A 15,129-nucleotide genomic window follows, 5' to 3' on the forward strand; every position below is an offset into this window, starting at 1 on the left:
GAAATACTTGAATGTATTTTCAGGCTGTCTCAGAGGTCACTGGGGATGGCTCTGGGCATATCAGCTGGTGTCTGCAGCTAGAGATCCAAGCAGTCCTTTCCAAATGGGATATTGTCCATTAGGGAGTTGTCTGGAATAGCCAGCGTCTGCCAGCCGTCTCTTTGTTTGGCTGCTTCTTTTGGATGACACTCTTGAAAACTGGAATCCAAGTTTCAAATGATATCTTTTAATTTACTTCAAACACCTGGTTGCTACTCCATTAACTTGAGGACACACGGCTCCCCCTCCCCTCAGTCACTTCTGAAAACGGCACCTCCCCCCACCCCAATCCAGAATGTTACATAGACTTAAGAAATGAAAATTAATGGGTTTCAGTTTATATGAACTTTGGGGCCTGTGCCAGACATCGGGATGCAGCTTGAGCCAGATAATATGCTTACGATTTGGTGGGTGATGAGAGGTGAGAGAGGGGGAAAATAAAATAAACAAACATTTCACAGTGTGCCATGTGCTACAAGGAAGATAATGTATTGGGTTAATATAATTCAGTGCAGTGTGAGGGTGGGAACGTCTGAGGCAGATCTGGCCTTGGGAGTGGGTGGGTGGAGGGTGGTTGAGAAGGAAGACTGGTATGGTCAGAGTATAAAGGATGATTTAAAAAAATTGTTCTAGACATATGCTCTAGTATTTCTCCTTAACAGGAAAAATAAAAGGGAATACACTTCCTTACCCCTGACATTTCTTCGCTCCTCTCTCCTCCCCTTCAAATGATCACAGGCAAATCAGAATAGCCGGAGATTTGGGGCAGTTGCCACAGATAGTAGGCGCTTGCGGCATCCGTTGTCTAGTCACGGGAGGGACAGGGGACTCTGCAAGGTTTAGGTAAAGGGGAAAGTTCAGGTGAGGCCAAGTTAGGCTGGGGGTGAAGTAGCACGCGGTTGGGGGGCAGAGGTATCATCTGACTGAAGACTTCCAGAAGAAGTGGGGCTTTCAGGAAGACCCTAAAGTTCTGCATCTAACAGTGGGTTGTGTGAGAAGAGCAGGGTCCTTTTTCTCAGCAGGTAAGAAAATTGTTGTTGTCACAGATTGCAAATGGGAGGGAGCGGAGGGGAGCTGCAGGGGAGAGGGATATACAGAAACAGCTGGGAGATGATGGGGTCCTCTCATTTGGAGCAAAACAGGAAAACGGGGCCATTTGATACCTCAGGAAGGAATTGGAAAGTGCAGGCCAGGCTCCTTGCAGCCACGCCTGCTGAGGTAGCAGTAAGGTGTGTGCAGAGTGCTGCTGATGTTAGATGTCTGAGAATCTTATCGACTTTCATCATTAACCTGTTTTGTAGGTAGGGTGTGTAGCCCTGCCAGGTTCCTTTTGTCCACAGTTTAAAGAAGCTTAATGGAGATGATTTGTTTCTTGCATACAGAATAGCATAAGCCAACCCTTGCTCTTATTTCCATTCACGTAAGCCTGTCTTTTCCCTCTCTGTACAGATGCTGCTGCTTGTTTGCTTGTTTCCTTTCTCTCCTTCACACTCAGATCTAGGTCCATCTGTCAGGGCTACAATGTTTAACCTGCACTTCCTTCCGTCAGATCTCTTTCTGGAAATAATCAGTAATCCTGGCTTCTAACCACAGACACTAGGTTTCAGTTCTATGGGTCTTGTCCAAGAAGGTCTTTCTATTAGTTTATTATGGAAGACCAAAGTATTCGTGAATATCCTGAAACTCACACCCTGGCTGCTCTCACATGAATCTAAAGCTCAGTCCTGGCAGTGTGTGCACGGACGGCCAGGTCAGACACCGGACTCACCACCACTGAGCCGATACCGACTCCCGGCGACCCTGTCAGACAGGGCAGAACTGCCCCTGTGGGTTTCAGAGAATGAGTCTCTCTTTTAAAAATAATTTTATTGGAGGCACCTACAACCCTTACCACAATCCGTACATCAATTGAATCGGGCATGATTGTACATGTGTTGCCATCATTCTTTTCTAGACATTTACTTTCTATTGAACCCTTGGTACCAGCCCCCCCCCCCCCCGCCAATAATCCCCTGATAGATTGTACATTTTTATTGTTTTCACTCTCCCACCTACCGCTGCTGCCTTCCCCAGGCTTTCTGTTCTTTCCCCTGTAGAGGGGTGTATGGTTATGTGTCAGTTGATCGGTTCCCCGTTCTTCAGAGACTCACTCTTTACAGAGTAGAAAGCCTCCCCTCTTTTCCTCTGGGGAGCAACTGGTTGGTGCAAACTGCTGAACCCAGCGCCGAACCACCAAGCCCCCTCGCCTCCTCTTCTTCAGACACAGTGTCTGCATTGAAAACCCCAGGCTGGCCATTGGTTAAATGGAGACAAGAACGCGTTCTATGTCCAAGTCCCTGCGGTACTGCTTTTCTTTGGGGGAACTTCTTTTTTCTCCCCATTTCTGTTGTACTAAATAAATCACCGGTGAGGAATGGGAGCCTGTGAAGTGCCTGATATTTCGGGCAAATGCTGGTCTGCCTGTTTTATTCTAAAACTCAAAGAATAATGTGGCATAGTGGGCATAGACTCTATTGGGAACACACACACACACACACACACACACAATTTTGTGAGCTTTAGAATAAAATGGGCACACAACTATTTTTCTGAAATAAAGGAACTTCATAAGTTCACCCTCCCCATGGATGACTTAGGGGGTGCAAATCGTTAATATGTCCGGCTGCCACCCTGCAGGTTTTCCTTTCGGTTCACCGGTGAGGTGCCCGGGAAGAAAGATCTAGTGAGCACAATGGGTGGAGAGTGGCTTCACATAGGTGGGACAATGTCATTCAAAATAAGGGTGAGTGATTCTATGACTTGGGTCTCTTAAGATTTTTCTAGCCCAGACGTTAGAAATGGAGGTTTCAAGAAAGTAATTATGGGATGAGTGAGCACTCCGTACATTCTGTGTTGAGAGACTAGATAATAAGCCAAACGAGTTTAGACCACCAGGCAAGACAAATTAACTTTCTGTAGAGTGTTCTGATGGGAAAGAATCTCGCTTAGCATTCAGCTTACGGCTCTGTCCTCATCCTCGACAGTGTGTGCTATTCAGAAGAGTTTAGAAATAGTCTTTTTTTTTTTTCCTGCTGGCGTTTGCAGATGATCAGCAAGGTTGCTTACTATGAGCCCCAAAGTGGAGTGCAGAAGTGATTGATCGCTATTTCAAGCGTGTTGCAAGTACATCATCATCCCTCATGATTCTAGACCCAATACAGGGGACTTCAGAAGTTTGTGGAAAAATGGAAAACAATTGGATAAATATATGTTGGTAACACATTTCAGTGTATCTGACTTTACCCAGCTGTAAAATTGTGATGAGCTAAAGAAGAGGCAAGCTTGGTTTCAAGCCCACACATGTTAGAAACGGAGCTAAACGCTAGCGTCCTCACTTGGTACCACTCTGATCTATAAATGGAGCTTGAAAAGGATGATGGGACTTGGCAAGCGGTTCTGTTCTGCCCGGGTTATGTGTCTGTTTTTAGTAGAGTACCATGGGAATGCGGTGTCTCCCGAGGGATAGACTCAAGGCCTTGTTCGAGATGGTGCTAGTTTAAAAGAGGTCACTGTTAGTTGGTGGCTGGAAGGGGGGTTGTAACCCTTTTCTGAATAGCCATTTTCCATATCTCTGAAGTACAGAGTTTATTGACCAAGGATGGAGGTGCTTTACCCCCAAGCAGAAGGCACGCGTGTTTATACTATAGGCACAAATGTGCATTTAGGGATCACCAGCAGTCTCGGTTTGGGACTCTGGCATTAGGTGATCGATAGCATGAGGATTTGGATGAACCAAATTGAGATGATCATGTAAGTGATGACCTTCTTACTGAAAATTTACGTCCTGTGTTAAAAACATACACATATGTAAAATATTGCAGCTACATTAAAACAAAACAAAGAGGCAGAAAAAGGAAGAAAACCAACAAAAATTCCCAGTGCTTTTTCCCTTCACCGACACGGACTTTTTTGATGTCAAAGAGGTTGACGAACTCTCTCCCCCTGGGGAATCGGGGCATGCTGTGTCCGGGAGGGCGGCTCCGTGTCAGACGTCTGAGGTCATCTAGTCTGTGGTGTCAGAGAAGGTATTTAAGAAGTGAGGCAGTGGTTCTCAGAAAGTGGCCCAAGGACTCCTGGAGTCCCCTAGACATTTCTCGTTGTTCCTTGAGGTCCCCTTTCTTTGTGCGAGACTAACTTTCCCCATGTACTTGAACCAGTGCGACCTTTTGAGCAGATGGAAAGCAGAGCCACCTGTGATGGTCGGGCTCTCTACGAAGGCAGACATGGAAGAGAAGGGAGAAAACGCCATGACCCTCTGCTCACTCCACTTGTTTGGGAAAATGTTATTTAAAAAAATATATATATGCATGTATATGTATATATGTGTGAGTATAGTAGCATGCAGTGGGTTATTATTTTAAACAAATATTTTTTAAATGTATATTTAAATGTTAACATAGCAAAGATTGATAGCTTTTAGGGTCCTGATTTTTTTTTAATAGTACATAAGCTTTTAGGGTCCTGATTTTTTTTTTTAATAGTAGCAAGAGCCTTGTGTCCAAAAGTTAATAAATACAGAATCACCAGAGTGGAGCATCTACGAACTGTTTTCCTTTTCCAACTCTCCTTAACATCTGAAAACTCCTGACCCGCCCCCACCCCCAAAAGCTTGAGAACATGAGGAGTGAAGGTTTCCTATTTAAAAACATTATTTCATCTATCTGAAAATTAGTTATAGAGCCATTGAACTTTAAAGTGGGACTTAAAATATGGTTAAAAAGTAATGAAAACTTATATATATATGTGTGTGTGTATGTGTATATATATATTTCCCCCCGAACACTCCCCTTTCCTCAGTCCCTTGCCTTTGGCGTGTCCTGTTTGTAAATGTTTGAATTAATTGGCCAGCAGGCACAGATTTCAGACACAGATCAAATGACAGCCAGTAAATGATGGTGATGTCTTTCTGTTTGTTGTCTCCCTAGTACACACCCCCAAACACTTATTTTTGATAGATTTTGTGATATTTAAGGCAGCAGATTACCTTGAGGAATGAATTTATAACTCTCTTGGTGTCCTATTTATGAACATAAATTAGTGTTTTAATTTAAACATGTTTGGCTGATACATCAACTAAAAATCCACTTGTAGCTCCTATGGGGCAAGGGTGTTTGTTGGCTTTGTGACACAGAAAGAGATGCCAGTGGTGGTTTAGCCCCCTTTCCTGAGCACAGTGAAAGAATTCCTGATTTGGAGCTTGTCAACTGCCCAGCTTTATAAACCACGCAGATGAAGGTGACAGTGATGGTCAGGGTCCCCATGCTAAGTGAGTTGGCCATCACTGAGCGGGTGTGTGTCTGTGCGGTTCTGATTCTTTGGAACTGTAACTTCAACTGAGCTGGTTAAGCAGGGTGATTTTTCATTTAACTATTGTTACATGGGTACCTGCTTGACTCTGGACGTGATAAACAAGGCAGGCAATGACTCCTTCTATCAGGGAGTGAATATACACATTTAGCTTAGGAAACACAAAGAGCAGCAGCAGCTACTTGTTATTTAAATGTTTGCTATAGGTAGGACTCACTGGCATGAATGGCATTTCTCAGGTGTGCATCTGTCATTCCTGTCGGTTTCATCATTTCCCATTATATCGAACAGGAACCCTGTGTCTTCCAGTGGTAGCCTTTTGGGGAGTGGTGGTCGTATGGTGACGTAGGAAGCTCTCCCCCGAGTCATGTGAAAAGGAGACTGAAGACCCAATCGTAGTTCTGTATAATATGATTTTAATGATTCGGTCATTTTAGCATCATATTAGAATAGTCTATTCACTTTGTGCCACTTTTGTGCTCAGCAGGGCGTAGGATAAAATCGATACTAATTTTTTCCGGAAATCCCTAGTCTTCTGTGTGGGATTGCAGCAAGATCACTTTGCTCAGATCTATGTGAAGAACATAGGTTCACACGTGTTAAGGTAGAGGGCAATAAGACTGTCTGAGAAGGAATTGTAGGATGGGCTTGGAATAGCAATTCGAAGGTGGCGGGTTTCACTTCTCTCAATCAAGATGCGTTGTTTTACTTAGACCTCTCTTTCCCTCCACAGTTGTACAATGGCAGATGGAGTGATGATTCTCCCCGTGCTGATGATGCTTGCTTTCCCTTCCCCTAGTCTGGAAGGTAAGTGACTCACAGCTGTTGGGCTTATTGCCAGCCAGGTCTATCAGACTCAATACCTCCCTCCTTATAATTAATACTTGGTCTTGAGCTTTGAAGATGCTGTGGTGGCGGAAGAGTTAAGAGCACTGGGCTGCTAACAGAAAGACTGGAGAAAGCTCTAGTCGTTTGCTTTAATAGAGGTAGCAGCCTCTGAAACTTGACCAAGGGGACATTTCTGCGAAGATGCGGCAAAAAAGTTCATGGGACCAATAGTGGAACTTCCCACAGACTTTTGACGTCTCCTTGGACTGCCCTGCGAGTCGCTCGGAGTTGAAGCTGCCTCCCTGGCAAGGAGTCTGTTGGTTTGGTTTCATCTGACTGGACTTGGCAGCAACTAAAACCAACAGTTCCCCTTGACTGTTTGAAGTCAATTCCCAAATACTATATCTTTCTTGTATGTGCAATTTGAAAACAGAACAAAAAAGCATGATCTTACCGGAAACAAATACAGTGGGGAAAGCTAGAGAATGCTCTGTAATTAATAAGAACGAGTGTAATACTTTGCCCTACATTTTAAGGTCGTTGGGCCTGAGAGCACTACAAGACATAACGGAAAGGTAATGTCTACATCTATGCAAGGGGGCTTCCAAAGTTCAAAGAAAAATTCCATTTTCTCTCATTTTAAATGCTATTATGCTTTTAATTGTGGCAAAAAAATATTTGCAACAAAACATCTCAGCCCCTTTTCTCTCACATATCCAAAAAGCTATTTAGGGAAGGCATTACCCCTGTTTAGAACCATAAGTGATAACAAGAGATGGGGCAGGGGATTACCCACAATTCCTTGTACTCATGCGCAATTGCTATATGAATGCTAGTGAGCACGCACATGCACACAGTAGGTAAACAAACTCTGTCCTAAGGCCACCAAGTAGTGGACACTTTATTTTACAAGGCATTCTTGGAGAGTAATGCTTCTGATAGGAGTCTCAGATGGGACAGCAAGCTTCTGGTCTAGGCTCTTTACTGTATAGTATTTGGTTATATATAATTCATGAATTTCTAGGGAGCCATAATTTGACAAGTCTCTGTAGCCAATGCTATGAAAGTATCACTGTTAAAGATACTAGATGTTCATTTTGGTTTGTACTCAGCTTACGACGATTGATCCATCTTTTTTCTCTATCTATTGATATGATGTGTATTATCTGCACTGTCTGACACGGTAGCTGCTGGCCGTAGGTGACGATCACACGCTTGACATGTTACTAATATGAGCTGAACTGTTCTGCAAATGTAATAAACAACCTGGATTCAAAGATTAAGTGCACCCCAACCCTACTTATTACCCGAAACCAGAAAATCAACCTTATCTGTTTCTTTTTGCTGCCATTTAAAATTCTGGACTAACCCATTGTGCCTCACCGTATAGCTCCTTTGCACACCACCGTGACAGACTACTTTAAGAAGACAGAGTCTAACTTCTACTCCAGTGGTCAAGAGAGTTTCAAAGAGTTTGTGGGAAGAAACCCATATCTTTCTGTTCCAGTTTTCCATGTGCATTTCATAGACCCCTAGAATGAAATGGGAGGCCTTATCTGACCTCCCCTGGCTTTCCTATTCTGTTAAGGCAGAAGTTGACATATATCTGTCCTTACCATATATCTTTCTTTACCATATTCTGATACCAACTGTGGGGCCCTCCCCCCATCCCGCGCCCCCACCCCCCATGATAATCTACCATGGTGCTGGGTTCAGTAATTCATGGAAGCTGCACACACAATTCACAGACAATACTCACAATGAATGGGGCTTATTAGGGAAGCTAACAGGTCTCCACAAGCCAGGATCAGCAAACATATAGGACAAAGTCATGGGTCCACAGCCACACCTTTCCTCAGCCAGCAGCAGCCAAGTCTCCGTGTTGCTCCTCTGCTCTGTCTTGTGGTTTCCTTGCCTTGCCCTTGGTCGTTGCCTGTCGTCTCCTTTGCTTTTCTCATGGTCGCTGTGCTGCAGTTTCTGTTGCCTCTGGACCTGGCCTCTGCCACTTCAGACCGAGATCTCGACTCTGCTCCACTAGAGGCTCTTCTTCTTATGTCTTGGGACTTCTCTCTCTGCTCCCGAGATGGTTCTGATACACAGAGAGATGGCTTTGGTGGATGGTTTTTGTCTTTCAGCAGACCATACCTCCATGCAGACAAAAGTTGGTGATTTGGTTGGCACGAATTCCACCTTAATCATGTCCATTAGCACAGCCAAGAACTCCCTCCAAAAATGAGATTATAGCCACAGACATAGAGACCAAATTTATAGTGCATTCCATAGGGGTTTATGACAAGAAAGGCCTTATTAACTTACTACCTATCTGTCCGTGTATATTGTTAAACATATATAGCAGTCAGGCCAGGGTGCATGCAACCGGGATCCTGAGCAGCAATTGTAGAAGAATTGGAAACGTTTTCACTAGAAGAAAGGGTCTTAGCATCAAGAAATTAGTAAGAAGAAACAGGCTTCTATCAAAGCCAGGAACACAAGTGAACAGTGGTTCTCAGTGGGGGTGGTTTCCCCCCGGGGGGCATTTGGTGATGTCTGGAGAAATTGAGTAACAGGCTAGTTTTAAGATTCCCCACTCCCCCCATTTTTAATTGTTAAACAACAGAGTCATTATTAAAAATTCCCAGGGATGTTGAAGAATAAAAAGCACGAAGTTCTTTGCTCCAAGCATCCCACCCTGTCCAAGGGACAGTACTAGTGCTATATGACATTTTGCAGTTCCTATTGGTTCCACTTGCTCTCGGCGTGGACCTGTGGTATAGAAAACGAACAAAACAGAAATGGCCATAGAAGAGAAGTAGATGTGGGCATGTCACTACAAAGAAAGAAGGAAAGTCGAGGAAATAATGGGGAAAGAGGGCCAGCAGGGCATTTATGGAACAAGGCTAGCAACCATGAGGTTGATTGTTTTCTCCATGCTGTAAGCTCTTAAGCTCCCCCAAAGAATCCATCAAATGCCCTCCTCCTGCTGCAGTGTAGAAATGGAATGGAATGAGTCTGCTGCAGTGGAAGCAGGTTGGCTCTGCTCTTTGGCTCCCAATGCTTTGCCCTGTCATATCCCACCAGCACTAGGATCTAGGGCATTTTACAGCTATAGAAAAAGCAGGTTGCCCATTAGCTACAACTGCTAATTTTCTAGGGTCTGCATTGCTTTGTCAGTAGTGCTCAAGATGGTTTTGGCAATGAAAGGAAGTCTAGTGTACTGTTAATATCCAGTAAGTAAATACAACAAAAATCTCAACAAATAGATGGGGGGGGGGGGTGGGGAGGAAAGGAACCCACAGCTAATTAAAAAAAGCGAAAGAAAAATCTATTTAAAAAGTAGCTCTTTAGCACAAAAGCTTGGATTTTTAAAAGCTTTTTAAAACAGAATGTTCAGAGAGTCCTACAATCTAGAGTGCTCTAATCATGATAGTGGCTGCCTTAGTCGTCTCCCCGCCATGACTCAAATCCCTGTTAACTGTCAATAGCACAGTCCATGAAAAGACTCTTTGTTCTTGTATATTTCCTAGGAGCTTAAAAAAAAAAGCACCAGAGAACCCCTATTCGTAATCCACTCTGTATTCAACATTAGTCATAAAGCAAATGTTAAGAACAACATACTCAACCAGAAGAGGTAAATAATAGGGCAGATAACAGAAATCTTTATAATAGTCCCATGTATGGTCTGGTGCTGAGCTTTTGACTAGCAAATTTAAAGGGAAACAAACAAACCCATGTTGGATGTCTACAGAGCAGCTAAGGTACCTTATTAACTGGGCTACAGTGAAACTAGGTACCATTTCTCGGAGCATAAAGGAAAGAGATTATGTAGAAGAATCGATGGCTTTCCCATATGGTTAGCCACAATTTATTGTTTCTGAAAGAATCTAGCTAACTTAAAAAAATAAGTATAGTTCATATGTGAGAACCTCCAGGAGACACTCATTAAAAGTTCTTTTTTTTAATGGTAGCATGGCATTGCATACATGACAAAGTATGAGAATTACCAGTTGCCTCTGTTAGTATCTTTTGACGTCGAGATTGGCCTGATATATTTTGGTTTACTTTTCCTGGTTTCTATGAAGTTCCATCGAGTCATTCTGCCTCCTGGGGACCTTCTGTCCATCAGAATCAAACATTGCTCAGTCTGGTGCCAGCCTCACCATGGTGGCTGTGCTTGAACCCATTGTTGGCAGCCGCTAGATCTGTCCATCTCTGTGCTGTCCATCAATCCATTTCATTGAGGTCTGCTCCTGTTTTGGCCGGTCCTCGACTTTTCCTAATACATTCACCAAAACAAAACACCACCACCGCCTTTGTCTTCCAAATGAATCCCAAATGTCTCCAAAATATCGATTAGAGTGATAATGCTTGTACTGATTACAGCGGTTCTCAACCAGTGGGTCGAGACCCCTTGGGGGGGGGTGTCAAATGACCCTTGCACAGGGGTTTCCAGATTCATAACAGTAGAAAAATTACAGTGATGAAGTAGCAACGAAAATAATTTTATGGTTTGGAGGGTCACCACAACATGTGGAGCTGTATGAAAGAGTCACGGCATTAGGAAGGTTGAGAACCATTGAATAGGTCCAAAGCAGTGATTTTGATAGCTATTAGCAAGTATGAAGGTTTACCAGAATGTTTTCTCTAGGGTCCTAAATGATCTGGGGATAAAGAATAATTTTGGGAAAATGAGTTTGGAAAATACTGCCTGATGTACCTACTTCTTGGGTCCTTCGGTTGTTTTTGCTCCATTGAGTCCATTCCAACTCCTTTCCAGCAAGCTCGTAGGACAGCGGCGAACAGCCTCAGAAAACTCCCTAGGCTTCAGTCTTTCCAGGGACAGGCCCAATACTTTTCTGTTGTGGAGCAGCTGAGGTGGTTTGAACTGTGGACGTTTCTACCATTCCATTAGCAGCCGACTGTTTAACTCTTGTGCCCAAGATGATTCTTGGTAAATACAGGTAATTGGAGGGGGGAGGGGGAGGCACTGGCTTAAGTGTTTTATATATTATCTTCTAATCTTCATGATTAGCTTACATATTTGGGGTGGGGGGTAAGTAGTTTTTGATTAGTTAAGACTCTTGCTTAAGGTTACATACCCCACAGTAAGGGTGATATGTTTGAAAAATGGTGTTCAAGAACATCAATCATTATCAGTCCACTTTAGTTGTCTTATTGTCCCCGTGCCCTATGCTATCCCTGTTGGTGCTGTGCATTAAGCATTGGGCTGCTAACTGCAAGGTTGGTGGTTCAAACCCACCAGCACTCTGTGGGAGGTAGGTGAGACTGTCTGCTGCAGTAAAGATTCAGACTCTAGGGAACACTTAGGAGCAGTTCTAGTCTGTCCTATGGGGTCAATATGTGTCAGAAGCAAGTCAATGGCAATGGCTTTGGGGTTTCTTGGTTGATGTTAGCTACCGTCGCATTTTTTTAAAGGTTACTTTTACAAATCATTTTATTGGGGGTTCTCACAGCTCTTATAACAATCCATATACCAATCGGATCAAGCATATTTGTACATATGTTGCCAATATCCTTTACAAAACATTTTCTGTTTGAGCCCTTGGTATCAGCTTCTCTCCCCCCACCCCCACTTTTGTGAGCCTTTGATATATTGTTATTATCTTCATGTCATACACTGTCTGCTGTTTCCCTTTACCCATATTTCTGTTGTTTGTCCCCCTGGTGTGTGTTTGTTCATTGCGGCCAGTTCCCTCTTTCTCTCCCCTCCCCCCATTGCCCCTACCTTCCCTCTGCCTTCATGGTATCACTGCTCCCATTACTGTTCCCGAGGGGTTAATCTGTCCTGGATTCCATGTGTCGAGAGTTATTTTTTTATCTGTACCAGTGTACATGCTCTAGTCCTAGCTAAGGTAGAACTGGGGTCATGATGGTGGCGGGGTGGTAGTGGGGAGAAGCGTTAAAGAACTAGAGGAATGTTGCATGTTTCGTCGGTGCTATGCTGCACCCTGGCTGTGCAGCCACATTTCCATTGTGTCTGGTGCAAGCGAGAGTCCAGTTCAGTCCTAGCTGTTTGAGAGGGTGCGATGCGAGCTTCTAAGAGATAGCCCTCACCTGGGTTTATGTGTTTACTTGCTGGCCGTCATTACCAGTATTCCGTTTTCACATTCATTAGACATACAGCACTAGCTGCAGGAAGAGTTTTATTTGCTTTCACACAGAAGAGCTCTTGAGTCTTAATTAACTGTATATCCTTCTCCTTCCTTCCCATTAATAAGACTTATTGTGCTCTAATACTGCTATTATGCTGCTGAGGAGAAGTCAGTCCATTTTGGGTCCAGAATCTTTCTGCTTTGGCTTGCCTTCCGTCCCTGTGAGCATTTTCAGGTGAAGAAGACCACACACAGATACTTCAACTGGAATATTACCTCTTCAGAAATATCTCAAAGCCTACAGATGACCCACATTTTATTGGATTTGAAAACCACAATTAGATTTTTTTTCATAGCGACGGAGGCTGGCCTGCGTCACCGAGCTTTGTTGCAGGAGACTTTGGCCTGTCCTAGAGCAGGTTGCTCGGCCCTGAGTGGATTTCTGGGCTGACTTGATTTTCTTATTTCCAAAGACATCATCACTCAGACTTTCCAGCCCAATTACCCAATGGGCAGAGGCAAGGGGATAACTTCAATAGACTTTTTGTTAGGGTCCACAAAGGTGCCCCTCTTTTCCTCTGGGAGGAAGAGTAGAATAGGCCTTTCTTTGCCTATCTCATTATTGAGGATTCAGGAAGTTCTTGAAGGGAGTGAATGAATGTGAGAGAAATGTCTCCGTATTAAATTTGTTACTCTCATTTCTCATTACCCCGATTGTCCAAAATATTTAACACACACACACACACACACACACACACACACACACAGCCCTCCTCCCAATGATATAGTAGCAAACAAGAGACATTTTGGTAAAGAGGAATGTACTCAGTTACCCGACACTACCAGGACTGTAAATGAAATATCTTGGGGAAACTGCACCCTCGTAGGATATTGCCGCTTTATTGCCAAGTTTGCTTATGTAACCGAAGGATGCTCCTGAGCTGATTCAAGGTGAGCTGCAATACGCTGCTTCTTACTACTTCATTCCCGGCGGGCGTCCGGCTCACCAGCAGGTCGTTAAACTAGACTAACAGACCAAGGTTTTCCAACACGGCAAATGCACACTGTCCAGACTCAGTGCATTTTGATGGGGGAGGGTGAGAGAAGGATGAAGGGAGGATTTTAAAAAGTCAAACAAAGTTAAGTATTGAACAGATGGGACAAAGCGATTCCCAAACCCAACCTTATTCAATTCTTTCCTGTTGGTCAACAGTAAGTATTCAGTGCCACACAAAACTGCTCACAGCCATTGAGTTGATTCCAGGTCCCAGTGACCCAATAAGACAGAGTAGAGCTGCCCCTGTGGGTTTTTCTGAGATACGAAGCCTCATTTTCCTCCCGTGGAGTAGCAGGCAGATTTGCACTGCTGCTGGCAACCTAGTTTGTAACCCACTACATCACCAGGGCTCTCAGACTCAGCGCAGTAGCTTCTCAGTTGCCTTTTATGAGGATAGCTGTGAAGAATGAGAGCGTGGATACCTATTCCTTCTTAAGGGAAACCTAATAAAACAGAAGTTTTATGAGAATATTACATACACAACTCTGAATCTTCAAAAAGAAAACAAAACACATCTGAAATTTAATTGGCAACTCCGGAAACACTGCTGACTGCCCTCCACACTCTCCCTTTGAAGCCCAGCATGGCCTCAGGCAAACTTCCCTAGGTAATGATTTAAAAAAATAATAATGACTTTTCTTAATAGTCATGATTACTCAGAATGAATGCTGGTTCCATGATAGTGTAAGAAGACCGGCAGCGTGGGGTGGCTTCACATGTTTGAGTGTGATCCACCGTAATCAGGCCTTCAAACCTGATTCATTCTGGTTTTGCCCCATGCTGAGAATTTGCATTTCTACACCAGCTATACTGAACCCGCATCTACTTTTTAAAGATTCCCCAGGCATAGCAATCACTTGAGTATACAGGATCCTGTTGATTCCATATTACCTGAGGGTCTTATTAAAATGCAGATTCTGGTTTAACGTATGTGGGGCAGACTGACTATTCACAGCACTGGGTCAAACCAGCATCGGCTGATTCGAAGTCCTGACTATCAGACACATCTGGTATTTTAAGGAAGAGTCCTCTCACGGATTGATTTGTATCCCCTAAAACAGGTGTCCATTTGCTGGGGACATGGCTCCTGGTGTTGCGGGTCAACCTCCATTTCGTGAGGGCGCGCCCCGCTTGGATCACACCACTTAATCTTACGGGGTGAGAGGAATGAGGAGAAAGTAGAGAGGGGGAGACCTAGATCTTTACCATCAAGACAAAAGAGCCCAGAGCAGGGGTAATGCTTGGGGTTCAGGTCCCTGTACTGGGGACCTCCTAGAGTCAGAGGACAATGATGCCAAGACACACAGAGATCTCCAGGTATGCTGGGATCACAGAGGGTGTAAGGGGACTAGGAAATCCCACCAGACCCATGGAGAGAGCTTTCCCTTAGAGATGGCTCCTTCCATCTAGACTCATAGATGCCTAAACTGAGAGAGAATAAATTTCTGTTTATTGAAGCCATCCACGTTTGTTATTTGGTCACAGCAGCACTCTATAACTAAGACCAAGGGCTTTTAAATGCCTTGCACACCTCGGAAGTGAACATGTCACCCAACAGTAAGGGTTCTCGGTTTCTATTGTCTTTGTTGTAGTCCAAGGTATTTGCGCTCTCTCGCTCTCTCACTCTCTCTTTCCCTCCCTATCTGTTCCGTTGTATTTAAAATGAAAATGTGCCTTGGACCGTTCACTGGATTTCACTACCTGCACATGGGGTACCACCCATGATTTGAAAAAGACAAGTCCAGTCTG

The 15,129-nt window shown here is 44.0% G+C and overlaps 1 protein-coding gene across 1 annotated transcript in view; it reads left to right on the forward strand.

Annotated features, from left to right (window-relative positions):
• The window catches only part of ACVR1 (activin A receptor type 1), a 151,222-nt gene that overhangs the window by 81,124 nt on the left and 54,969 nt on the right, over positions 1-15,129 (forward strand). Inside the window, exon 2 of the mRNA XM_075529716.1 lies at positions 6,119-6,192. Within this exon, the coding sequence (XP_075385831.1) occupies positions 6,126-6,192 (67 nt within the window). The 5' untranslated portion in view covers positions 6,119-6,125. The remainder of the gene's footprint in view (positions 1-6,118; positions 6,193-15,129) is intronic.

The sequence above is a fragment of the Tenrec ecaudatus genome, chromosome 13 (assembly GCF_050624435.1).
Source record: "Tenrec ecaudatus isolate mTenEca1 chromosome 13, mTenEca1.hap1, whole genome shotgun sequence".
NCBI lineage: Eukaryota > Metazoa > Chordata > Mammalia > Afrosoricida > Tenrecidae > Tenrec > Tenrec ecaudatus.